This window comes from Phycodurus eques, chromosome 2 (genome assembly GCF_024500275.1).
Source record: "Phycodurus eques isolate BA_2022a chromosome 2, UOR_Pequ_1.1, whole genome shotgun sequence".
NCBI lineage: Eukaryota > Metazoa > Chordata > Actinopteri > Syngnathiformes > Syngnathidae > Phycodurus > Phycodurus eques.
In genome coordinates this window covers 37310652-37338218 of record NC_084526.1, presented here as the reverse complement: position 1 = coordinate 37338218, position 27567 = coordinate 37310652, and the positions used below count along the sequence as shown (strand labels likewise).

The following is a 27567-nucleotide window of genomic DNA, read 5'->3' as shown; positions in this document are numbered from 1 at the left end:
TTGGCGCAAACAGCGCCCAACGCTTAAGTCAAAGCCGTAGTGTCACGCACCAAATAGTTGCTAAATAAGCAATAATTGATAAATAAAAGTAGCGAGCAACATTTAGATAATTGAAATGGAGTAAAAGTACCGTTACTTCTTAACAGCAGATGCGGCGGAAGTGTTTTTTCTGGTTTCGTCAACTCCTGTGACTTTATCCAAAGCAGTTCCCGAGCGCACAGGCGGAACCTCAGGCCGATGCGCTTGCATATTAGTCCGCCACAGAGTAATATTTACAATTACATCTGTGTGGATGTGTGGAACGGATCTAGCTGCCAGTGTTCAAGGAGAAAGAAACAGCCTACGTCGACGACAGCGACACCCCCCCGACACCGAAAGGCGACTGATTTCCATGTATGTATGAAAATAGTCAATGGATAAAAATTACACTGCAGTGATTTCCATAAACGTGGGTTACAAGTGTGGGGTTACAAATTAATTTCAAAGACTCTTTTGAATTCACCATTTTATATTTAGAAAAATTATCTACTAATGGAGGCACTTTGAGATTGTTGAAACTCTACCAAGAAATAGGCGTCTAGTAAAGAAACACTCATCAATGAGGTTACGAAACAACCCTTAATGACTGCCAAAGAGTTGAAGGCATCATTGGAAGGTGCTAACATCTCTGTCATAAGTCTACAATACAAAAAACATTGAACAAGCAGGGTATCAAAGGCAGAACACCATGAAGGAAGCCACTGCTTACTAAAAAGAACATTGTTGCAACCTGACGTTTGGGGGGGGAGGGGGGGGGATACAAAAATACACACACATTCACACACCACAGCGGTATTGGCAAAACGTTTTGTAGACTTATGAAACTATAATTGAATTATTTTGAAGGGAAAAAAAGTACTGGTGTAAAATTTGGCATTGCATATCATCATGATAACATCCCATCAGTAAAGGATGGCAAAGGAAAAATCAGAAAAACAAAATCCGCCTTTTGGAGTGTCCAATCAGAGCCCAGACCTCAACCAAAAAGAGATGCTATGGATTGACCTGAGGAGGGCCATACATGAGATGTCCACAGAATACAGTGGAGCTAATGCAGTTCTTCCAGTTCTATTGTGCCTATGCACCAAACAGCAGTTCAGAGTAGTCACCCTTTTTGAACTCCCTGGAGAGCCCTCCCGCTTGGAACTCTCTCATTCTGCTTGGCGACTTCAATGCTGACGTGGTTAATTTCAGTGACACGTGGAGGGGCGTGATTGAAAGCAAATCCCCCCCCCCCCCCCCCCCCCCACCAGTAGGTAGGTAAGAGGCAATAGGTGTCCTCACAAATATCAGTGATTCATTAAATACACTGGTTAACAAGTGAATTCCGACTCCTTGCATCTTTTACATTGTAGAAATCAAATGCTGTCGGGCATGAATTGTTCATCAGTGCTAATTGTTCATGTGTCTCTGATGTGCCGATTTATTATAACAGTTTCCCAGCATCACCTCTAAGTGTCGCCAAAGCACCAACAGCTGTAGAAACGTGCGTATGTATGCCAGCCATGAAGTTGGCGTGAGGCACCGCACATTTCCACGGTCATTTCACATCTGAACTTTGCTGTGAAAAAGAAAGTACGCCACGTTTTTGTGCGTACACACCTTTTGTGTTTTTGGTCTTGTGGAAAATGCACACTTTAAGAAAGCTTCAGTGACTGACCTCTTTCTTAGTGTTGTGTGAGCATACCTTGAGGTCGGAAACCTCAGTGTAGCACAGCTCAGAGCGAGTGTGATCAGACAGCTGAACATTCCAGAAGCAGGGCAACTGGTGGACCAAGACTGGGTTCTGCTTTATGAATGCATTGAAGATGTCCTAAATGTACAACATACAACTTGAATAAGAAGTCTAAAGACAGTACTATCACATCTCCTTCTAACATTAGACTAAACGCAAGAATAGATTTTGATTTTGGTTTTCCTCACCTGATCAGCCAGAGATGTACTGAGCATGCTCATTAACTCTTTCTCTGCTGTTAGACGCCACATCTGCTCCCATCTGATTTGTCGCAACCGCTCCAGGTATAAAAGAATGACACCTAATTTTGCGCATGAAATAATAGAAAATATGACTTTAAAAGCCTTATTTTTAGAAATCACTGGATAACAGGCTGTTAATAGTAATCATCGGTTACTGGAGACTGAAGATACACCATTACACCTGGTATCTTCAGGAGAAACTGCTATCTTATGTCAGGATCCTACCTGTGTTAAAGCCTCGGCCGAGTGCAGGCCACGGTTTGTGATTTTTCCACAGGTTTCCAAGGTACCAATCACTCTGGTTCTCCACAAGACCAATAACCTGTTTATCTGTGAATAAATAAGCCAAGATATAATCAACCAAGCTAGTGATCCAGACAGACACTTTAGTAATACTGAATGCTAAAATGCGTGATTAAATATTACACAAGATTAATCCAAATGTATTCAGCCCAAAGTAAATAAAAATTCTTATTTGGTAAAATAATAACAACCAAAAAGTGAAAACATTTTTTTTTTTTTTTTAAATGTGTTGTGGTTGCATCATAAGTGTGTAATTCGATGAAACACCTCTGTTACTCATCCAGAAACCTTGTTTCATCAATAAAACTCTTGTGCAGACAGTAACGTGAAGGTTTTTTTTATTTCCTTCTTCTTTCGCTTCAAGGCTTACTTCGGACGCACTAGCCAGTGCCTGTGGCCAGTTTTCCACTCAAACACTGGCGAGTGCGTCCTAACTACCGTAATGTCTCGTGTATGGTGCACATTGTTTCCCCCCAAAAATTGTCAAAAGTCAATAGTGCACATTATACATTGGTATAGGAGAAAATGAAAAAGACTGACATTTTATAAATGTATGGCGCCATCTAGAGGTTATGAAAAAGCTGTACACTTCATTACAATATGCCACCGCCCCCTAGAGGTTATGAAAAAGTTTTACACTTTCATTCTAGTATGCCACCGCCACCTAGAGGTTATGGAAAAGGTGTAGCCTACACGATCATTCCAATATGACAGGGGTATGTATGACTGCATATATGTACAATTGTGCTCATAAGTTTCCATACCCAGGCAGAATTTGTGAAATATATATATATATATATATATATATATATATATAAACAATTAACTATAAATGACTAAAAACTTTGTTAAACCCTGTCTGTACAAAATAACACAAAGATGCATTTTAATGCAGTCAATATGTGATAAAGTAATTTTAACTATAGCAATGCATTCAAATTTTCCAGGTGTTACACTAAAATACACCCTTTTTCTTTGTCTCTTAGGGGCAGTTTGGTGCAAAGCATACATGGAGCTACATGTGTCTGTAAGCTTACAAAAGAATAGAAGAACATTGAAATAGAACTTTTTGAAACGTGTTTTTCACAGATTAATCAGAATATATGCCTATGAATCAAATGCATTCGTTCATGCTATGTCTAAGGATACTAAGTATCCTTAGTCAGCTACTGGCTAAATAACATGTGCCGTTGTGGTTATGGTTAATAAACAGTTAACATTTATACCATCTGCTTCAGCTGAACTGACCCAAACTGCACTGCAATGTTTATCTGACCAACAGTACACCACACTTCAAATCATTGTCATATTTTTGTTTGGCAAATATATATATATTTTTTGTTATCCAAAATTCAAGATGCCTTACCTGTGAACTTTCTGAAAATGCCCCACAGCTCAGCAATATCAGTGGCAAATGTGATGTCTGTATCCAGGACAATAACCTTTGACAGGTCAGGTGGCAGGGCTTTGGTTAGAGTCAGCTTCATCAAGCCGTAAATACCTGAGTAATGCTTGTTTGGTATCCATGACACCTCAGACTGAAACAGAATAGTAAATCATTGGTTAGTTCGGATGCACTCACAGCAAAAGTACCAAACTTGAAGATGTTTGATGCCTGAAATACCAACTGTTTGACAAATGTACATACTCCATATTCAAGCGTGGTACATTTCCCTCAACAGTTCCTTCCCTCTGCCATGTTGGAAGAGGTGTGCTTGGGCAAATTACAGTTGACCACAGGCATGTGTATGCAACATAGACGTGACATGTAATATATATAGCATAATATAGTTGGTATTATGACTGGGTGAGTACTTGCTCTTCATGCATTCATGGACCATGGTTTTGCAATGGGGTTTATGACATGTGCTTCCATTATTTAAGACTAATCCAGTTCTTAGTGATGCGGACTTTGTATCGGTCCGTTGTGGTAAAGAAGAAGCTAAGCAGAAAGGTGAAGCTCTCAATTTACCGGTTGATCTACGTTCCTACCCTCACCTATGGTCACGAGCTGTGGGTCGTGACCGAAAGAACAAGATCTTGGATACAAGCGGCTGAAATGAGATTCCTCCGCAGGGTGTCCGGGCTCTCCCTTAGAGATAGGGTGAGAAGCTCCGTCATCCGGGAGGATCTCAGAGTAGAGTCGAGAGGAGCCAGATTAGGTGGCTGGGGCATCTGATTCGGATGCCTCCCGGACGCCTGGAGACCCCGGGGACAACCCAGGACACGCTGGAGAGACTTTGTCCTTCGGCTGGCCTGGGAACGCCTCGGGATCCCCCCGGAAGAGCTGGATGAAGTGGCTGGGGAGAGGGAAGTCTGGGCATCCCTGCTAAAGCAACTGCCCCCGCGACCCGACCCGGATAAGCGGTAGAACATGGATGGATTGCATTGCACTATGCTCCACTATTTGACCCGAGTTTATCGATCTCAGAGCCCTGCTTGGTTTTTATTCCATTTGCATTTCTTTCATGGTTACAAAATAACTCCTTTCCTCGAGGTAGGACCTGAACCATTTTAGGACTGTTCCATTTAGTCCCACCCACGTTTCCAACCTGTTCAGCAGTATCATATGATCCACCGTGTCAAAAGCTGCAATGAGATCCAACAAAACCAGAATTGACAACACCTCAGTATTCAACCTTATATCATTTAGCACTTTGATAAGAGCAGATTCTGTACTGTGATGAGTTCGGAGACCTAATTGAAATGTATCAAAAAGTCAATTTCAGTTCAAGAAATTACAGAGTTGATTAAAAATAACTTTTTCAACAATCTTGGCTATGAAAGGGAGATTGGAGATGGGTCTATAGCTTGCTAACATGGAAGTGTCCAGGGTTAAATTTTTTAGAAGAGGCTTAATGGCAGCTACTTTAAGAGCTTTAGGAAACTCACCTGACTGGAGTGAGTAATTGATTATGTGCTGCAAATCAGCTAGCACAGACTTCACAATAGCTTTGAAAAAGTCAGATGGTATTGAGTCATGACAGCTCGTTGATAATTTCAGCTGCTGAACCGTTTTCTCTACTGTTCTTTGGTCAACTGTATCAAATTCTGACATGGTAATAGAGTTTTTCCTGGTTGGCTTCAGATGTAGTATAATTTTGCTAATTTGTGATGATATTTAACCTAATGGATTGTATTTTTTACTAAAATAACAAGCAAATTCATTGCATTTATGAGCGGTTAGGAGTTCTGGAGTTATCCGATTCGGTGGGTTGTGAGCTTGTCAACCACAGCAAACAGAGTGCGAGCATTGTTGAAGTTCTCACTGATAATTTCAGAAAAGTGTTGCTATCTAGCCCTGACTAACTCTTGGTTAAAATTAAAAAGACTGTCTGTAGACGTCATAGTCTATTTGTCTTTAGAGGTCATAGTCAATTTGGAGTTTAGTTTTTCTCCACTTACGTTCTGCTTTCCTACACTTTGAGTTAGAGGTCTTTACCATCATAGTGCTCCTCCACGGTGTTCTCGGTCGCCTCAAGATTGTCTTAGTTTTAATAGGAGCGCCAGCATTCATGACATTTGAGATTTTACAGGTGAAATCATCCAAAAGTTCATGAACTCTCTCAGCATTCGCAGATTTTGGCACAGCTATGGTCTCCATAAACTTAGTGGCGGTACTCTCATTTATGTACCTTTTCTTAATAGACAGAGGTTGTCTGAACTTTTGGAAGAATCTGCAATTGAAAGAATACACAAAAATGGTCAGAAATAGCCATATCCTTCATGTCAATTGATAGAATTTCAGCATCCTCAGAGATGACCAGGTCTAAGATGTGACCTTTACTGTGGGTTGGACTCTTAATATGTTGAGAGAGGTCAAATGTGTCCAGTATAGTAGAGAGTTCTTTTCGATTTTTCTTCCCATGTTATTGTCAACATGAATGTTAAAGTCTCCCATTATGACAAAATAGTTGTAGTCAGTACAGATAACTGAGAGCAGTTCTGGAAAAATCCACCATTAATTTTCTATTGTATCTTGTAGGTCTATAAATTATTAAAACAATCACCTTTGGGTCACCTTTAACTAAAAAACTGAGTTATTCAAAAGAGGTAGAATCACCCAGTATAATTTATTTACACTGAAATAATGACTTAAAAATAACAGCAATGCCAGCGTCTTTTTTCCCTATGTGACACTTGTTCATAAAATTAACATTTGCTGGTGTTGCCTCATTTAAAATGGTATTACAGCTACTTTCTGTTAACCACATTTCATTTAGTAACAAAAAGTCCAGATCATAGGTTGTAATGATGTCATTAATCAACATTGATTTATTACCCAGTGACCTCATATTGAAAAGAGCTAGTCTTGCAGAGATAACTGGAGACAATGGTTTGATAGAGTCACATTTTATCCTCACTAAGTCTGTAGTTGTACTTTTTTTGTGCCATATTTCTTTGACCAACTTTCTTTCCCTTGTAATTACAGGGATAAAAAATGCCTGATCTCCATAGGGGTCTGACTTATTCTGGAAAAGATCCCGGAGATATCAGTCAGATTCACAGATAAGATTCTTCATGGGTGAAGGAGGGGCCCTTCACATTTTAGTGGATGGTGGTTTCAGGCGAGGGGGGATGGGAGGAGGATGTTGGCGTGGTGTGGGCTGGACTCCAATATTGACAATAGCCTTCACCCTGTCCGTCAGACCTAACATGGCATTTAGGCTAGTAGAGAGTGAGTTTTGCGTTGGGCTTTGCGCCAATGGGGCAGGGAGCGGTGTGGGGGATTTAAAGTGGTGGCTCATCTCATGTGTCATTCGCTCCTCCGATTGTTTGGATGACGCTGATGAATCCGTCTGCGCCTCGTGTCGCTTTATCTCTTGTTCCTCGGATTGTTTGGGAACAATTGCATCCTTTTGACCTACAGCCGTGTCAACAAGGCCAGTGTTTCCTTTTTGGGCCGCTTTGGGCTTTGCTCCCAGTAAATTCCAGTAAGAACTACTGTTTCCGCAGTCCACATCCATCCTCTTTGTTGCGCTAAGTGGCTATTTGTTAGCACACTTCTGCTCACCATTTTGAGACATTGGTAGAGTGGTTTCATTCTCTTGACTGTCCATTTACATCCACATACACTTCAAGACGGTGGATTTTCGTTTCCATCCTCTGCAGCAGTCCGTGATAGTCCTCAGTAGAAAAGGGAGGCATCTTGACTGCTGGTCTTGTTATTAATAGCAGGCTTATGCTAATTAGCAGGCCATGCTCACATAATGGTGAGAGGCTATCAGAAAATATTGGAATATGGCAACAACTGACTGTATCTACATAAAAAGTACAGTCCTACAGGTTAAAAAATATCCAGGAGTCGCTGCTTCTAATGTTTTTTTTTAGAAGAAAAACAAGCTTATCAGATAGAAAAAAATGCAAACAGAAGCGAAACCAAGCAGAGTGAGCAAAAAAGCGTCTGCACTGTACGAGAGCGAGAGTAGTCGTAAGTCATCCTCTTTTTTACGCTTCCATAGTTTCTGCATTGTGCGTACAGAGACTGCTTTGGACTTTGCATGCGGACCGCAGATGTGCACACTGTTCCATTCATGCTACATTTCAGGGTTCATGTCAGTACACGTTCCAAGCATGCGCATTGCTCCACGCATCCCCGTCGATTAACACGCTGGCATGCACATTTATGATCAAATGACGACCCCGCGTATGTGAAAAGAAACGGCTTCTGTGTTTGTTGTATTGTTGGATTGGAATACCAGTGGATCTCTTCATACAAGTGCTCCTCGAAGCAGGCATCCATCCTTCGGTATCTCCATCTTTATATTTAAATATAAACCGATACTAAGATAGTCATATGGCTCAAAACTCTTGGCGTGAACTACCCTAAACATTACAACAATGGAGATGTTTCTTTTCGTTTTTGTGAGGCAGGCACGTGGATTATTAATGCTGGAGCGTGTGGTGAGGATCAATGTGCATGTGTGGAACGCGTACCGATGTTAACCCCTAAATGGTCGGAACCGCATGCACATCTGCGACCCGAAGATCGGTGATATAATAGCTTCGCCCTATAATAGCCCTATATGTAATTGATGATAGATGGAGACACCGACGTCCTCACAAAAGAGTGTGGGATTGTCTATGCCCGAACTCTTGAGAATGGAAGACAGTCTACTATCCTGATTGGCCACATTGAGGTTGAACATGCCTATGCAGAATGTAATGTGCCTTTCCGTATTGATAATGATAATACAAAATGTTTTAAAAATTAACAATATATGAGTCTTGAAAATGTTTTTGTTGTCTTCTTTTAAAATTATATCAAAGAAATGACCTTTTTTGTCAGCCAGTGGTTGTTGCGGACAACCTTCATATTAACAGTATAATATTTTGCAGATATCGTAACTAAAGTTACTGTCAATATTGACTTCGTAAAAAACTATGGTATGCCAATATATTAGACTATGTGTGCTCCCCCCCCCCCCCCCCCACAAAAGAAAAAAATAAAAAAAATAAAAAATCATGTGCTGGTGCGACCAACTGAAAAAAGTTAAAAAGCTGGTCGCACCAATGCTACCACGGGAAACGTTAGTGTAGAGCCCTATTGAGCTTTTGTGCTTTGATAGCATTAGACTGATCAAAGTATTTCCTTGATATTTCATCTGTGCAACAGCCTTTCACAACATTGAGCATATTACAATTTCTAGTTTTTAGAACCATGGTTCATATTTTGGCTACCTTATTTATGTAAATGAGAGGGGCAAATGTAAGAAACAACTCTCAGTAGGATACAATGTGAAAACTACAACTTCAATCATAAACATATACACATCTCACACAAAACCTCAGTTTTGTTTATTGTCTCTGTGAAGACAAAAATTCTCTATAAAGAGTTCTGAGACAGATAAAATATTGAATTTACAGGCTAAACTGACGATTAATCTCCAACTAATCTTGAACATCCACTTATCAGACAGGTCCAACATTCCTCTGACAGAAAATATTAATAAGACAAATCTGATTTCACAGATAAAGGCTGTGACCGTATGTGTTAGTGTTATCTGAGCTGTGCCGTTTTTGTATTGATGTCTTCACTTTGATGCTCTTTTAAACCTGGTTGTGAAATGAATTTTGTTCAAGAAGACATTGGACAGCAAAGATTGTCTTTTGATATGATAATTGTAGTGACTCAGGCTTTCCTAACAGGGAGGAGGAGGCAAGGGCGTTGTAGAACAAGGGCATCGTAGAACTATTGGGACAAGGGCTGACACAGTTATGCGTGCCTGGCATACTCTTACCTTGAGTTCTTCTGCATCATAAAAGCTAACTTGCACAGATGGGACCATCCAGGACTGAAACAGGGAGCTCAAAATTTGGTTGGCCACAGCATCAGTGATAAAATGAAAGTGAAGAGGGTTTCTCCTGGAAATTTGAGACAAAAACTCAACTCAATTAGTTCAAAATCAATCAATCACATTTCTGGAAAAAAAAATACAGACAAGTTTGGAAAGTTGGAGCAAAATTGACTTAAACACTTGGCCGCCATTGACCGAAACGTATTTGCAGCTCATAGCAAATTGGCCATAAGTCATTGACAATCGCCCAATCATTAGAAAACGTTTATCTTCACAGCACATAAGCACAACCTACAGGAGGCGCCACGAATGGCCAAACCATTGAGTATATTTAGTGATTCTGGGTATATCACGAGCACAGATTTTGAAAGGATACTGTATACTCCTCTTCCGATAAGCTTGTGATGACCTTAAGTTTTTTTCAATTTCAGCTCAGCGTAGTTTCCAAAATGGTCTTTGCACCATAGAAGACTGCCATGGTGAATTTAATCTAATTTTCATAAAATTGTATACAATCGTGTCATATTAGCTTGTGGTGTTTTCAAATATCAGTCCTGAACTTGGTACACAGTCTTAAGGAGTGTCACACACATCTCTAAAATTTTATTTAGAAAACATGGTCGCCATTGACCAAAATGTCTTTAATGGTGTGAGGCTAACAGCTTTTTGGTCATAACTCATTAACCATTTATCTAATCATCACCTGTGTTGATTACTTCAGATCACAACTGAGGATGCCCTTCAAAGCATTTTGAATCCAAATCATAGGGGTCATCACAAATGGGAACAAAATAAAATTACCTACAAAGCAGTGTTTGAATCGTCCTTCGTTACTTGAGAGTGATTATCTTGAAATTTTACACTCAAGTCCATCTCAATACTCTAATACTCTAGAATAGTCTACATGCTGAAGGAGTACGCCAATGGTAATGGTTGCAGCAAACATTTGAAATATATTATTTTTATTTTATAACAGCTATCCGTCAATCCATTCTCCCAGCTGCCCACTAATGATCCCCATTACTAATTTTCTAAAAGTAAATAAAACATAACCCACCTGTGAAAGAGGACAGACTTGACTAGTGTCACCATGTCTCTACTGGCGTTGTGTCCAGCACAAACGGAGGCAACATGTATTACCTGTGGAGACATAAAACTGTAAATATTCAAGTCAGATTGGGCGATATGATCTAAAATTCCTATCACGGTTTAACTTAAATCCCTTCATGGTAACTGTATAAAATGTGATACAAGCTTCAGTGTAAAAATTATAATTGAAGCATTTTTTTTTTCGGCTGTTAGGTCAAGCAGGATGGAGGATCTGTTTCCCTTTTTATGCCTGGACAGTTTTACTGTGTCACAGTGGAGTTTTTAAGCTGCTGCTGTGGGTTCTTAGTATTATAATTGATATTTATTAAGAATCAGAGTCGATCAGTCGATGAGAAAAAAGTTTCTAGAGGGGAGTGAGAGACGACGACAGAAGACAAAGCACTAATTGTAAACAAGATGAGTAAAGTAAATTATTACATATCTAGAACAATGAAACCTTCGATATGAGTGTTGTATGGGGCAGTAGTGCTACACCCTGTGGGGGAAGGACCGGACAAGATAGAACAGGACAAGGACAGGAGAAGAAGCATGCAGGACAAGGGTCGTGAACCCAGCTGTACAACTGAAATGTGGTGGGAGTGACTATGTAAATTATAAAAGTTTATAGAAGGTTAGTGTGAGTGAGGGGATACCCAAGCAATTTGAATATTCATGAGTTATTTGTCGCAATAAGTGAGTGGCCCCACACCTAGCAAAAAAGTCCCAGGGGTGTGTGCCTGTGGACACATGCACGTGAATTGACACCATTTCGCATGCACAATGACTGATAGAAGTGTCCTGTAATTGCTGTGCCTTCACCGCGGAGGCTGAGGACCCCACCCAATCAATCGAGAGGCGGGATCGGGCCCAGGAGTCCACCCGAGAGCAGCTCGGCGGATGGGACTTGTCCCACACTTAGGGACACAGGGTGGTCTGCCGGCCCCACCGAGGTGCCCCAACCGGCCACCCGGAGGAGGCCGCGGAGACCCAATGCCACCGCCCCAACCAACCCGCACCCCGCTATCCCCCCCCCCCCCCCCAGGAGAGCCAGACGAAATCACTGCATGTAAGCGGCAAGGCCGAAAACCAACATTGAATGCCCGTGACTCTTCGATCCCTCAGGCGGCACTGCATCAAAAACCGACATCAATGTGCAAAGGATATCACCACATGGGCTCAGGAACACTTCAGATAACCAATGTCAGTAAATACAGTTTGGCGCTACATCTGTAAGTGGAACTTGAAACTCTACTATGGAAAGCAAAAGCCATTTATCAACAACACCCAGAAACGCCGCCGGCTTCTCTGGGCCCGAGCTCATCTAAGTTGGACTGATCCAAAGTGGAAAAGTGTTCTGTGGTCCGACGACTCCACATTTCGAATTGTTTTTGGAAATTGTGGACGTCGTGTCCTCCGGGCCAAAGAGGAAACGAACCATCCGGACTGTTATGGACACAAAGTTCAAAAGCCAGCATCTGTGATGGTACGGGGCTGTGTGGAAAACATGACCCTGTCCCAGGTTTTTTGGAATGAGTTGCAGCCATAAAATTCTAAGTTAATAATTATTTGCTAAAAACAAAGTTCATCAGTTTGAACATTAAATATTTTGTCTTTGTAGTGTATTCAATTAAATATAGGTTGAACATGATTTGCAAATCATTGTATTCTGTTTATATTTATGTTTAACACAACATCCCAACTTCATTGGAATTGGGGTTGCATGTGTGCCCAGATGTGCCTTGTGTTGTTTTTGTCAATCTAATAATAATAATGGTAGTGTCATGTTGCATTATCGGTTGGACAAAAATAGTTGATAAGATTAATCGAAAGAGCTTTTTCTGCATTCCAAAGAAACTGGAATATCATCGAAAGCTTTGAATCGTAGCAATTAAGCTGGAACCCACTGACGACGACCACGTTTACTTTCGACACTTAATATGGTAATCAAATAATGATTTTGTTTTGCAATATATTATATTATATATCATATTGTTCTGATTTGTTTTTTGTATTAATATCTTTGTCTAAGTGGAAGGAGACGAGCAAATTAAGAATTTCATTGTTTTTTCTATGCATATGACAAACATCTTGAATCTTTAATATTTTTCATATTAGACACAAATGGGAATGATGCAGGAGAAGGATGACGTGCTGTGGCGACCCCTAAAGGGACAAGCCGAAAGGAAAAGTGCGTGTGTGTACGTGTGCGTGTACGTGTGTGTGTTTTTGTGTGACTGTGTGTGCGCGTGCATGTGCATTTTCCTGCTTTCTTTTGTATGAACTGAAAATACGATGTTCATACTGTAAGATGGGAGTTGAAATTATCTTGAAGAACCCTATTTCTACTTGAATACCGTACGCAGTGATTGGTGATCAGATTTGTGTCTTATTTTTCTATTACTCTATTGCACCAGTTAATTTATTGCTATTTCATATAAATAAAATTCAATGACAAATAAAAGTCAGACAAAAAAAAAAGCAAAAAAATAATCTGAAGAATTTGCCATTAGTTTTACAGATGTTGCAATAATAGTGTACTGGTGTTCATTCATATTGAATTCATATTTGTCAATTGTAATGCTTAAAGTTTTATATTTATGTATCAATTTTGTATCATTTGTGTACGTATAAGTGGTGGAACTCCATCCATCCATCCATACACTTAACCAACCATCCCCACTAGTGTTGTGGGTGTGCTGGCGCTTACACTCTTGGCTAAGATTGTTGGTACTCCTCTGTTAATAAAAGAAAGACCCACAGTGGTCACATAAATAACTTGAATTTGACAAAAGTAATCATACATAAAAATGTTATGAAAATTAAACAATAAGAATCAGATATTTCTTTCGAATTGTGGTTCAACACAATTATTTTAAAAAACAAACTGATGAAAAACGCCTGGAGAAAATGATGGTACCCCAAGAAAAGATAATTAATAATTTGACCACAGGTACATTTTCAACAAGGTGTGTCCTTTAATTAGCGTAACGGGTGTATCCAAACTTATCAGTCAATCTGCCTATTTAAAGGGTGACAAGTAATCACTGCGCTGTTTAGTGGCATAGTGTGTACTACACTAAACATGGACCAGAGTAAGCGAAGGAGAGAGTTGTCTCAGGAGTTTAGAAAGAAAATTATAGACAAGTACGTTAAATGGAAAGGCTATAAGACGATCTACAGGCAGCTTGATGTTCCTGTGACTACAGTTGCACATATAATTCAGAAATGTAAGATCCACTGGACTGTAGTAAACCTCGCTATACATAGCCGCAAGAGGAAAATTTATGACAAATTGAAGAGACGGAAAATATGAATGGTAACAAAAGACCCCATAACAACCTCCAAAGAAATTAAAGGTGAACTCCAAGGTCAAGGTACATCAGTGTCAGATTGCACCATCCATTGTTGTTTGAGCCATAGAGAACTTCATGGTAGACAACCAAGGAGGACACCACAGTTTGGTAAACTGTGAGCAAGATAATTTCCCAAGCGGAAGTGATGTCAGACGCTGCTCCAGTCATGCAACGCTGTGTGCATTTGAGAGACGAACTCTTAACGCTTTTCCCTCGTGTACTTAAATTTTTACGTTTTACATTTCCCTTTGTTTTTACTTTAAGAGACTTGAATTTTTGAGAGTGGAGTAGCCCCGTTTTCAAAGCTCCTAGCCTCAGCCGCAACACTGCCAGACACCCCCAAGGCTCTTCGCCTCCGATACTCCGACCAAATAAACGTGAGTATGGACCTTCTCCTTCAGGGGCTTTCCCAGCGAGAGCGACGTGTCCGCCAACTAGAGCAGAACAGTTTGGTAACTGTAGATGTACACATGTAGGTTGTAGCCAACCTACTAGTCCTGTTAGCATTAGCCCCAAGTGGCTAGCTAACCGCAACGATCCTGTTCAGACGTAGAACAGATTCACTCCTTTAGCTAGTCCCATTCTTACTCAATCGACAGCCGCTTGCATGTTAGTCATAGCTGACTCCATCACAGTGAAAGAGTCCTAGGGGTGTGTGTCTGCGGATACATGCAAGTGAATTGATACCGTTTTACATGCACAAAGACTGACAGAAGTGTCCTGTAATTGCTGTGGCCGCACCGGGGCGGCTGAGGACCCCACCCAATCAATCGAGGGGCGGGATCAGGCCCAGGGGTCCACCCAAGAGCAGCCCGGCGGACGGGACACGTCCCACACCGAAACCCGATCCGACACCCTCCCGATCCCATACCAGTCCCCCGGGAACCCTTTGATATGTGTATGCGCCCAGATGTGTTTAGTGAGAAAAATATATACAGTGAATGGTGTGTGTGTGTTCTAAGTGCGTGATTAAGAGGTATGACTCCTGCAGGTCGGGCCCATTCGCCAAAGCCAAAGCTTTGCCAATCAATCATATGAGAGGCCATAATCTTAATATGATTGGTCTTTGCAAGACTTGGTTGTAACCAAAAGAGTTTTTACCACTTAACGAGGCGTCTCCCCAAACTTTGTGAGTTCACATGTTGCGTGTCCTAATAAGAAGAGGGGGTGTCGCCCTCATCTTCGAATCTGTTTTCAACCTTAGCACTTGCCCAACCATCAACTTTTAAAACATTTGAGGGCTCTCATTATATGATCTACAACACCTTTGCTGTTCTATCTTGCCGAAATCTATTGCCATCCCAAGCCCTTACTCTGGCTTTTTAGATGAATTCTAAGAATTTATTGCTGTCTTGGTCACCCATGCATACAATATATTATTATGTGTGACTTAATTATTCATATGAATTCCCCGTTGGAACTTCTTAGTGCAGCGTTTCAGACAATAATTGATACTTTTGGTTTCGAGCAATTAATACATGAACCGACCCATAATAACGGTAATACTTTAGATTTGGTTTTAACCCGAGGCATTGCAACCTCAAATTACTTCATAAAATTTTAAGTCTTGGCCCATTGCCATCTTAATGACCACAACCAAAACTATAGCTCAGCAATTGCCTCATTTCCTTCATATATGGGTACTACTGATAATCTCACAAATGATTTTAATGTGGCTCTGTGTAAAGCTCGCGACACTGTAGCAACAATAAGATTTTAAAAGCGTCTTCAGAAATGTACTCCTTGGTTCACAGATGAAACCAGAAAATTAAAATGTTAAGCTTGTAGTATGACTTTTTCCACTTTCTTTCCAGTATGGTAATTAATATTTTATTTTTGTGTCTGTCATCAGCTCTTACATTGGTTTGAAGACTAAAATTAACACTAAAAACCATCAGTGCAAGAGTTCAACCCACCATTTAACTTGTGCTGCCTCAATGTTGGCATAGATGTATTTTGTTTCACACACCCAATTGACTTCACTGAAGTTCCGCACAGTGTAGGCGGAGGTTCAGAGCGGGAGGGAGTACGTCAGACTTCTACACATTGTGAAAGCCTCCTTTGCACAATATAAGCTTTATTCAAGTGTTGTACTGAGGTGACTGGTCATTTATTTTAACATAGTTAACACTTTTTTTTGCCGCTGCCCTTTGGCACAAGCACGTCTTCGTGCGCGTTCTTTTTCGTTGGTTTTTGCCGCTTTTTCGTTGGTTTTCGCCACTTTCTTCTTCCGGGTCGGCGGACTAGCCATAGAAACTGACAACCAAAATTTTTAAAGTTGAATGATTCCGGGAAAACCGGAATGTTAGTCCCTGTTCCAATGGGTTCTCGATTCTTGAAGCCCAACCCTACTCTCATTTCAGCTAAAACTAATTGTTTTTCCAGAATAATTTGTCTGAATAAAAATAACCCTAAATCTTCCTTTTCCTTTCGGCTTGTCCCGTTAGGGGTCACCACAGTGTGTCATCGTTTTCCATGTAAGCCTAACTCCTGCATCCAATTGCCCTTATGTCTTCCCTCACTACATATATCAAACTTCTCTTTGGTCTTCCTTTAGCTCTCTTGCCTGGCAGCTCCATCCTCAGCATCCTTCCACCAATATACTCACTCTCTCTCCTCTGGATGTGTCCAAAGCTTCAAAGTCTGCTCTCTCTAATTTTGCCTCCAAAACATCTAACCTTGGCTGTCCCTCTGATGAGCTGATTTCTAATCCTATCCAATGTGGTCATGAAAGAACCTCAACATTTCATTTCCGCCACCTCCAGCTCTGCTTCCTGTTATCTCAGTGCTTATATATCTAATCCGTTCATCATGGCTGGCTTTACCACTGTTTTATAAACTTTGCCCTTCATCCTAGCAGAGACGTTTCTGTCACATAACACATCTGACACGTTCCTCCACCCGTTCCAACCAATACAAACAGGAAGGGGCTCAGGGCTGATCCTTAAACTCCTCTGTCACACCTCACCACTGTTTTGGTGCCCTCATAAATTTCCTTTCTTCTCACATACTTCTCTGCCACTCCAGACTTCAGCAGGCAGTACCACAATTCCTCTCTGGGTACTCTGATATAGACTTTCTCGAGCTCTACACAAAGACACAAAGTAGCTCCTTCTGACCTTCTCTGTACTTCTCCATCAACACCCTCAAGGCAAATTAATGCATCTGTGAAGAAGAATTACCTTTATTGTCGTGAACATGCATGCATGCACACGAAATTTGTTCTCTGCATTTTACCCAGTGAACAGTGAACACATAAACGTCAGTGGAACACACTGGAGCAGGGGGCAGCTGAAGCGCCCGGGGAGCATTTCGGGGTATCAGTGTCTTGCTCAAGGACACCACTTCCTAGGCATGAAACAATACTGTTGCTTTCAAATATCACCTCTGTCCTGAGTCTGTCCTTCACTACTCTCCCCCTTAACTTCATTGTGCAGCTCATCAACTTTATTCCTCAATAGTTCCCGCAGTAAAAAAAACAAAAAACGAAATACTTATTTGACACAGTAGCATTGCTAACCCAAAAGCAGCCTACTTCCAACAGCTCCTCCTTTTCATGCGATTTTTTTTTACAAAAAAAAAAAAATTGAGCTCTTTAGGAATGAGATTAAGGACACGTGCCTCAAGCCCAGTTGAATTATTCATCTTTGAGACTAATATGGGCACCATTGTGGCTCCTAATTCAGCTACTCTCTCTCATTTTGAGGAAATATCCCTTGTCACACTCACAAAACTCGTTAGTGTGGCAAAACAGACAGCATGCTTGCTCGAACCTCTTCTGGGGAAACTTGCTAAAGAGCTGTTTTTGATTTTAGGGCTTTCAATCTTAAATATGAAAAAATCGATCACTCTCCTCAGGCGATGTACCTGCAGCTTTCAAGATAGCAATTATTAGACCCTTACTTAAAAGATCCAACCTCGTGCTTGCTCCACCCTCTTCCTGGGAAACATGTTAAAGAGCTGTTTTTAATCTTAGGACCCTCAATTTCAAATATTACAAATTCGTCAGTCTCCTCCGGCGCTGTACCTGTAGCTTTCAAGACGGCTGATATTCAACCCTCATTCAGAAGACCCAACCTCGTCCCTTAGAGTCTTTGCAATTGTAGGTCTTCCATTTATTCCAAAAATTCCATCCATCCATCCATTTTCTTCCGGTTATCAGAAGTCGGGTCGCAGGGGCAGTAGCTTTAGCAGGGAAGCCCAGACTTCCCTTTCCCCAGCCAATTCATTCAGCTCTTCCGGGGGATCCAGAGGCATTCCCAGACCAGCCGGGAGACATAGTCTTTCCAGCGTGTCCTGGGTCGTCGCTGGGTTCTCATCCCGGGGAAACGTGCTCGGAACACTGGGCCCCTCGCGGATGACAGAGCTTCTCACCCTATCTCTAAGAGAGAGACCGGACACCCTGTGGAGGAAACTCATTTCGGCCGCTTGTATCCGGGATCTTGTTCTTTCGGTCACGACCCACAGCTTGTGACCATAGGTGAGGGTAGGAACGTAGATCGTTCGGTAAATTGAGAGCATCGCCTTTCGGCTTAGCTCCTTCTTCACCACAATGGACCGATAAAGTCCGCATCACTGCAGACGCTGCACCGATCCGGCTGTCGATCTCCCGTTCCATTCTTCCCTCACTCGTGAACAAGACCCCAAGATACTTGAACTCCTCCACTTATCTCCACGGATCTCATCCCTGACCTGGAGAGGCACGCCACCCTTTTCCAACTGAGGTCCATGGTCTCAGATTTGGAGGTGCAAATTTTCATTCCAGCCACTTCACAAACTGCTGCAAACCGCTCCAGTGAGAGTTGGAGATCACGGCTTCATGAAGCCAACAGAACCACATCATCTGCAAAAAGCAGTGATGCAATCCTGAGGCCACCAAACCAGACCCCCTTTAAGCCTCGGCTGCACCTATAACCTCTGTCCATAAAAGTTATGAACAGAATCGGTGACAAAGGGCAGCCTTGGGTGAGTCCAATCCTGACCAGAAACGAATCACTCATAGCTAGCAATGCGGACCAAACTCTTACACCGTTTGTACAGGGACCGAACAGCCCATATCAGGGGGTTCGGTACCACATACTCCCAAAGCACCCCCCACAGTACTCCCCGAGGGACATGGTTGAATGCCTTCTCCAAGTCCACAATACACATATAGACTGGTTGGGCGAACTCCCATGCACCCTCGAGGACCCTGCCGAGGGTGAAGAGTTGGTCCACTGTTCCACGGCCAGGACGAAAACCACACTGCTCCTCCTGAATCTGAGATTCGACTTCCCGACAGACCCTCCTCTCCAGCACCCCTGAATAGACCTTACCAGGGAGGCTGAGGAGTGTGATCACCCTGTAGTTGGAACACACCCTCCGGTCCCCCTTCAAAAAGGGGGTCCACCACCCCAGTCTGCCAATGCAGAGGCACTGGCCCCGATGTCCACGCGATGTTGGAGAGGCGTGTCAACCAGGACAGCCCATCAACATCCAGAGCCTTTAGGTACTCCGGGCCTTGCCACCGAGGAGCTTTTTAACCACCTCTGTGACCTCAACCCCAGAGATAGGAGAGCCCGCCTCAGAGACCCCAGACTCTGCTTCCTCATGGGAAGGCGTGTCGGTGGAATTGAGGAGGTCTTCGAAGTCTTCTCCCTACCGACGCACAACATCCCGAGTCGAGGTCAGCAGTGCTCCATCCCCATTATACACAATGTTGATGGTGCACTGCTCCCCCTTCCTGAGACGCCGGATGGTGGACCAAAATTTCCTAGAAGCTGTCTGGAATTCGTTCTCCATGGCCTCACCGAACTCCTCCTACGCCTGAGTTTTTGCCTCAGCAATCACTAAAGCTGGATTCCACTTGGTCAACCGGTACCCATCAGAAGCCTCAGGAGTCCCACAGGCCAAAAAGACCTGATAGGACTCATATTTCAGCTTGACAACATCCCTCACCGCTGGTGTCCACAAAGGGTTCGGGGATTGCCGCCACGACAGACACAGACCACCTTACGGCCACAGCTCCGGTCAGATTCCTCAGCAATGGAGGCACCGAACACTGTCCACTCTGACTCAATATCCCCCGCCTTCTCCGGGACGTGAGTGGGAGTTGAAATTCCTTCTGACAGGGGATTCTGACAGACGTTCCCAGCAGACCCTCACGATATGTTTGGGCCTGCCAGGTCAGACCGGGATCTTTCCCCACCATTGGACCCAGTTGACAGCTCCACCCCTCTCTTCATCCGAGTGTCCAAGACATGTGGCCGCAAGCCCGATGACATGACTACAAAGTCGATAATCGAACTGCGACCGTGGGTGTCCTGGTGCCAAGTGCACGTGTGGACACCCTTATGCTTGAACATGGTGTTCGTTATGGAAAAGCCGTGATGAGCACAGAAGTCCAATAACAGAACACCGCTCGGGTTCTGATCGGGGGGGCCGTTCCTCCCAGTCACGCCCTTCCAGGTCTCACTGTCATTGCCCACGTGAGCATTGAAGTCCCCCAGCAGAACGATGGAGGCCCCAGCGGGAGCGCTCTCCAGCACCCCCTCAAAGGACTTCAAAAAGGGTGGGTACTCTGAACTGCTGTTTGGTGCATATGCACAAACAACAGTCAGGACCCGCCCCCCCACCCGAAGTGGGAGGGAAGCTAACCTCTCGTCCACCGGGGACGTACAGGCGCCGAGCCGGGGAGCAATAAGTATACCCACACCTGTTCGCCGCATCTCCCGTGGGGCAACTCCAGAGTGGAAGAGAGTCCAACCCCTCTCAAGAGGACTGGAACCAGAGCCCAAGCCATGTGTGGAGGCGAGCCAGACTATAGCTTGTCGGAACTTTTCGACCTCACACACCAGCTCGGGCTCCTTCCCTGTCAGAGAGCTGACATTCCACGTCCATTGAGGCAGCTTTTGTTGCCAGGGATTGGATCGCCAAGGTCCTGGCCTCTGACCACCGCCCAGCTTCCACGTTTAAAAAACCAACTCTGTCTGCTATTCTTGTATGGAAGTCGGGGATACCTGGTAGATGCAATTTCTTTATAGTTTACTCACAACAGGCACACATATTTACACAGAGAATTGCAGTATGTGCAAATATTTTCAGAGTATTGAATGTTAGAGATACTTTTCCTACACATCTACACTGGAATTAGGGTATGGGAAGTTTCATTTTGCCTGAAGTGTAGAAATAGAACATTTTTAACGTTTTTTTTCCATCCATCCATCCATTTTCTGAGCCGCTTATCCCCACTAGGCTCGCAGGCGTGCTGGAGCCTATCCCAGCTGTCATCGGGCAGGAGGCAGGGTACACCCTGAACTGGTTGCCAGCCAATCGCAGGGCACATACAAACAGAAAACCATTCGCACTTACATGCACACCTACGGGCAATTTAGAGTCTCCAATTTATGCATGTTTTTGGGATGTGGGAGGAAACCGGAGTGCCCGGAGAAAACCCACGCAGGCACGGGGAGAACATGCAAACTCCACACAGTCGGGGCCGGGGATTGAACCCGGGTCCTCAGAACTGCGAGGCTGACGCTCTAACCAGTTTATCACCGTGTCGCCGTTTTTTTTTTTCCATTCATCTAATTTCAACGTGTTTTAGTCCAGTGTTTTTTTTCTGTATTATATTATTTATTAGGCATAGAGCCATAACGATACAAGTATAGCTTGTGTTTAATGGGGAAAAGACTGTTTATTGTTTATTTATTACAAATATTATTTTTTTACCCCAATATTTCAAAATAAGGTTTCCCTGTGGTCAACCTTTTATTTATTTATTAATTTTTTCTCTCAGCCGTTAGCCTTCATCTCTCTCAACACACACACTCTCAAAACTGTAGAAAATAAAGTATGGACACTCTTTTAACTGATCGCATTGCTCGGTCCTTGGTTAAATCCTTGGTTTATTTCTTTCTTTATTTCCATCCATCCATCCATTTTCTGAGCCGCTTCTCCTCACTAGGGTCGCGGGCGTGCTGGAGCCTATCCCAGCTAACATCGGGCAGGAGGCGGGTTACCTCCTGAACTGGTTGCCAGCCAATCGCAGGGCACATACAAACAAACAACCATTCGCACTCACATTCACACCTACGGGCAATTTAGAGTCTCCAATTAATGCATGTGTTTGGGATGTGGGAGGAAACATGAGTGCCTGGAGAAAACCCACGCAGGCACGGGGAGAACATGCAAACTCCACACAGGCGGGGCCGGGGATTGAATCCCGGTCCTCAGAACGGTGAGGCTGATGCTCTAACCAGTCATCCACCGTGCAGCCTCTTTCTTTCTTTCTTTATTTTTTTTTTTAAATGCGGGATCTGCGGCACTTTCCCAACTTAGTCAGCCAGTCACCAGGGAGCGAATGCTTCATTGAGCTCCCTCACAGCACTATGCAGCAGTAGCCTCTCAGTGAATCATGACTAGAGAAGCAAGTACAACCAAAGATTGGAGCTAGCGGCTCAGAAAGGGATCAATATCTGTTTTTTGGACATGTTTTGATTCAAAGCAAGAGACTTTAAACAAGAAAGCCATATATTAAGAGTGCAGCAGGGTTGTCTGCCCTACTAGGTAGGGAACACAACTGATCTGTTCAGCCACCTGGGGGAAAAAAATGGCAGAAAAACAGCAAAACACTGGACAAGGAACATGTGGTCCCCTTGAGCAATTATTTCACCAAAGTGGCATGAAATACACTGTATGAACAATGACTCTGGTCAGGTCATCCTGCAGTCGAAAAGTTTCAGCAGTTAAGCTAGCCCAAACAACGATTGTTCATACTAAGCATTACGGTAACATGCCGGCAACGCGCCCCAGTTGTCAATTTCAAAATAAAAGCCTAAAATGACATTGATGTCCAATGTATTGGCATGGATATCCATCTATCCATCCATTTTATGTACCGCTTATCCTCACTAGGGTCGTGGGTATGCTGTAGCCTATCCCAGCTAACTGCGGGAAGGAGGCGGGGTACACCCTGAACTGGTTGCCAGCCAATCGCAGGGCACGTATAAACAAACAACCATTGGCACTCACATTTACACCTACGGGCAATTTAGAGTCTTCAATTAACCTACCATGCATGTTTTTGGGATGTGGGAGGAAACCGGACGAACTGGAGAAAACCCACACAGGCACAGGGGTAACATGTAAACTCCACACAAGCAAGGGCAGGATTTGAACCCCGGTCGTCAGAACTGTGAGGCAGATGTGCTAACCAGTCGCCCACCATGCCGCCCATTGATATCCAATGTATTTAACATATGAAGCTTTTATTTTGAAGTTGGCCCTTGAAGCACAGCAGCGTGTTACCGTAATGCACACCATTAACAATCGTTAATCGTCGGCTGCCTTGAGTTCAACTGGAGGCTGGCCTTATGATAGTAAATGATAAATGACAAATGATAGTAATTTTGTATATTTTATTAACTTTATCATTCTTTAGTTTTTATTTTTTTTAAGTTTTCCAAGTTCCCTCCCAGATTTGTGCGTTTCCAATTGGAATTTAATTCTCTATCAGATCTACCAAATTAATTCACAATAAGAAGAGCAATAAATTTGTTAGCATGTACAATGTTTTTTTTCTTTGAAGCCTCAAATTGGAAAATATTTGGAATTGATTTTCGTGTTTTACTGTGCATTTTATTTTCTACTTATTGTCTGGTAATTTATTTTTCAATAATGTTATATATTACACTGATCACTCTTGTAATTAATACTTAAATTGTATTTTTAGTCTAATACGCAGATGTTCTTGCTGCAAATTGTTTATGAACATTGAAGTGTTGTATTGTTTATTCACTCAATAATAATACAAAAAAAAAGAATTATTACTATCACCACAAATGTACACTTTTAGCTTAATGTTTCAAGTGGGATTACATTGAAGTCAAATATAATCAACATTGTTCCGCTTCACAAATTTGCAGATGCAAAGTCGAGGGCGACTGGTCTATCCCAAGCCCCCGTTCCACCCCGCACCACACAGCGCATATCTGGAGTGACTCGAAGACATTGTTGGGTTGATTACTTTGGAAATGTAATTGGCTACGATTACAAGTTACACAGTTGAAAATGTAATAGTAGTGTAACTACTTTAATTACTTTCTGAAAGTAATATAACCAATTACATTTCATTATATTTTAATTACTTGTCATAATTTTGCACAAATTCTCTCAACTGTTAACCATTTTCATATTTTAAGACCTGATAGTGTTAAAGCCGTAAGCAGTACTTAAGGTTACACAAAGACAATACAATAAGACTACACAAGATTGAACTTCATTAGCTCTTTTTTTAGTGTTAGAACTGCTCCACAAGTACACTTACTGTAACATTTTTCATTGCCTTAACAACATTTATAAACTTTCACACTGAAGGCTTTCAACAGTCAATGCAAATTAAAGCACTTTCTCTGTAAAATTACACACACAAATCTAACAGATGTCCACACAATATACATCAGTCATTGTGGATATTAGCTTTAAGGTCATATTAAAGAAAAGACTGTCATATGTTTGAGTTGCTTCATAACATTATTCTTGTATCAGAAATGATATGAAACTAAAGCTGACTTTGTCATCGTCATTTAACCTTCTAAGCCTGAAAAGACACACAAGGTTGGCACTTCTTCCCCATTTTATTGTCCTATGGGTGCTTGCTGTTACTGGTAGCCTATGACATGGTAGGCCTATGTACCTGTAAATATGTCCTCAGGTTTGGCATTAACTGTTTCGACTTCGACAGCACCCTCATTCTCACCAAACACTCTTTGCGCTGCACTAATATGTTTGGGCCCTTATCTTTTGTCTGTATCAAGTATTTACTGTATTTTCAAACCATGACCGTCTTGTGCACCGGCGACAAACTTGCAGCCGACTGCCGTAACAGCGTATCATTGAGAAGCCGATTGAGTAGCACGGCAGAATGGCACGTGACGAGAGAGAGCCAATCACAAAGCGGCAGAATGGCACGGTCTCGTTTTTAGTAAAGTATTTCCATAAGCTTAAGGCACCGCTACTAGTTTGTTGCACGGACCCATCACACTCCTCATCTGGTGCTTTCTGTGAGGCGTCCATGTTATTAATGCAAAACACATGACTGGAGATTTGAAGTCCAACGATCATTGGTAAAGTCTACACATCAAATGGTTAATTAGTCAACTCGCTGGTTCACACCTAACGACGGTACAGCATGACTGAATTGCAACACCTACGTAGTTATGAAACCATCACATTTGTAATAATGTCCGCAAATCAAACAAGGTTGACACTAAGCACAGCCACCCAGGAGACAAGCCTGATATGTTTGGGAAAAGTAAATGATTGTTTCTTTACCTCACACTTCTGGACGGTAGGCAATCTTGGACAATCAGTGTTGTTGTTCTTCTCCTCTGCTGTGTTATACCCGTCCTCTGGTACAGTGTCAGCAGAGGCGCCCCACTGCTGGTTGCCATAGTTTCTCTCAGCTGACTGGGTAGCAGTGCTTTGTGACTGGCTAAGCTGTAGTCTGATCTGCCTGTTCTCTTCTTCCACCTCTCGAACCCGTGACTCTAGGATGGCTCGTTCCAAGAACAGAGAGGCAGGTGTGTCCGCCAAACAGGGAGGAAGGAACAGGGACCGACCGTCTGTGGTAGGGCACAAATAAAAGATGAAGACTCAATTTTATTTTGTTTACACACTGCCCTTGGTTTTCGATGATGGTCAAAGGGACGACAACAGCATGGCATAACCGTGTCTATATTTTGCACTGGTTGCTAAGCTACTGACTGCACATCTGCCTCACAGTTCTGAAGTTCAAATCCGGCCTCGCCTGTATGGAGTTTGCATATTCTTCCCGCGCCTGCAATTTGGCCCAAATCTTTTGCTCTTGTCACTCAAAAATAACTTCGCCACCACTTCTCTTATTGGATGTGACGTCTGTCATCACGGTAACTCTGCGCCTGAATTGAACAGTTTTCAGTTGAATCAAGTTCTCCTTTGAGTGGCACACACCAAACTCCTGTGCCGCCAGCCGACAAAGCACAGCATTGCGCCCTTGATTTGCGGCAGCACATAGACAATGAATGGGTTGGACGACAGCAGATTGCTCTGTGCTAAGTGCAGTTTGAAAAGACCTTTACACTCCATCCAAATCAGAGAGTATGCTTAGTCACAGATTTGTGTGGTTGTTTTTTTTCCTGGTCCAAAATCCATGAGCGGGTATGCTTCCCTTTTTTTCTCTACACATTATGAAAAAAACAAGCCAACCGAAATGTGTCAACCAAACCACTGTTTGTCTCAATCGTCAGGAAGGAGTATACCGTTGTTTAAGGAATAGGGCTTGGTGTTAGGGCTGTCATGATTGAGTCTTTTTAGAATCGATTATCTTGACCACCAATTATTTTGTACATGCAGTTTATTATCATTTCTGAGGGCTGGAATTCTATCCTTAAACTTCATTGTATGGTATAAACTCAGTACAGAATTTGAGACAACAAAAATCAGCCTTTGCTAAACGGTTAGCATTTGCAATTAGCATTAGCGCGCTAGCGATTACCATTCTAGGTTTAAAAAAAAAAGGTCACTCATACTGTACATCATGTTCTATGTCCATTACACATCTAAGAGTGTCTTTAAAAAATCACAGTGGCCCAACACTGTCAGTCTCCACTAAATGTCCATGTGAAAAACTGGTTCAGGCGCCACAAACATGGTTTCATGAGGAGCTTTTTTTTTTCTTTTTTTGGTCCCAGCGGACCTAATTTTTCAAGTCAACTTAGCAGAGTTATTGGATTTTTTTTTCCCCCAGCCCTACTTTGGTGTATGGACTAGTATGTGAAACAGTGCCATAAAACATAACATGTTGACAATTAACTGTACGGACATTTATCAGGGTACAGTACACCAGCAAACAGCCAAGTGCATTTTACAGGGAAGTCTTTGGCAAAGTATCTGAAGGTGCTGAACATCCTTGGTCTGTTTTTCTCTGTTTGCTTTGTCACTGATTAGTTCGAGTGGAGTATATGTGTACGCTACAGCAAATGTATTTAAACATTTTTTAGACCGTTTTTTACCTCCTCAAGTGTCTTAAGGAGCTGTTACACTATTATTCTGCATGACACTCACCGCAGGGTAGGGCGCAAGGAGGATGGCGCATTCAAACTCACCATATTTGTCGCTGGATCAGAGATTATTCCAGTTCTAAAGTCTCTACACTGACTCCCAGTCAGCTTTAGAATATACTTTAGAGTTATGCTATTGATCAATAAATCACTAAATGATTTCGGTCCTGAATATGAAAAAAAAAAAAATTGATGGAATATGTGGAGCACAGAGTCCAAAGCAAACATTGTCAAGCAACCTTTAGCTGCTATGCTGCACACATTTTAGAGCAATTCCACTTTTAAGTGATCTTTCTTTCATCCATCCAACATTTTCAACACCGCTTATCCTGGTTAGTGTCGCAGGACGCTGGAGCCTATCCCAGCTGACTTTTGGGCAAAAGGCGGACTACACCCTGAACTGGTCGCCAGTCAGTCGCAGGGCACATA

The 27567-nt window shown here is 42.5% G+C and overlaps 1 protein-coding gene across 6 annotated transcripts in view; it reads right to left on the bottom strand.

Moving 5' to 3' along the window:
• LOC133399208 (xylosyl- and glucuronyltransferase LARGE2s) overlaps positions 1-27567 on the bottom strand; it is a 100777-nt gene that overhangs the window by 16149 nt on the left and 57061 nt on the right. For 4 of the 6 annotated variants that reach the window (XM_061670556.1, XM_061670558.1, XM_061670557.1 and 1 more), the window contains 7 exons: positions 25373-25662; positions 10675-10757; positions 9561-9684; positions 3686-3857; positions 2242-2346; positions 1963-2075; positions 1727-1852 (listed from right to left, as the gene is read on the bottom strand). In XM_061670556.1, coding sequence (XP_061526540.1) covers positions 1727-1852; positions 1963-2075; positions 2242-2346; positions 3686-3857; positions 9561-9684; positions 10675-10757; positions 25373-25662 — 1013 coding nt within the window. The remainder of the gene's footprint in view (positions 1-1726; positions 1853-1962; positions 2076-2241; positions 2347-3685; positions 3858-9560; positions 9685-10674; positions 10758-25372; positions 25663-27567) is intronic. The other 2 variants (XM_061670561.1, XM_061670562.1) reach the window with 2 other exon arrangements.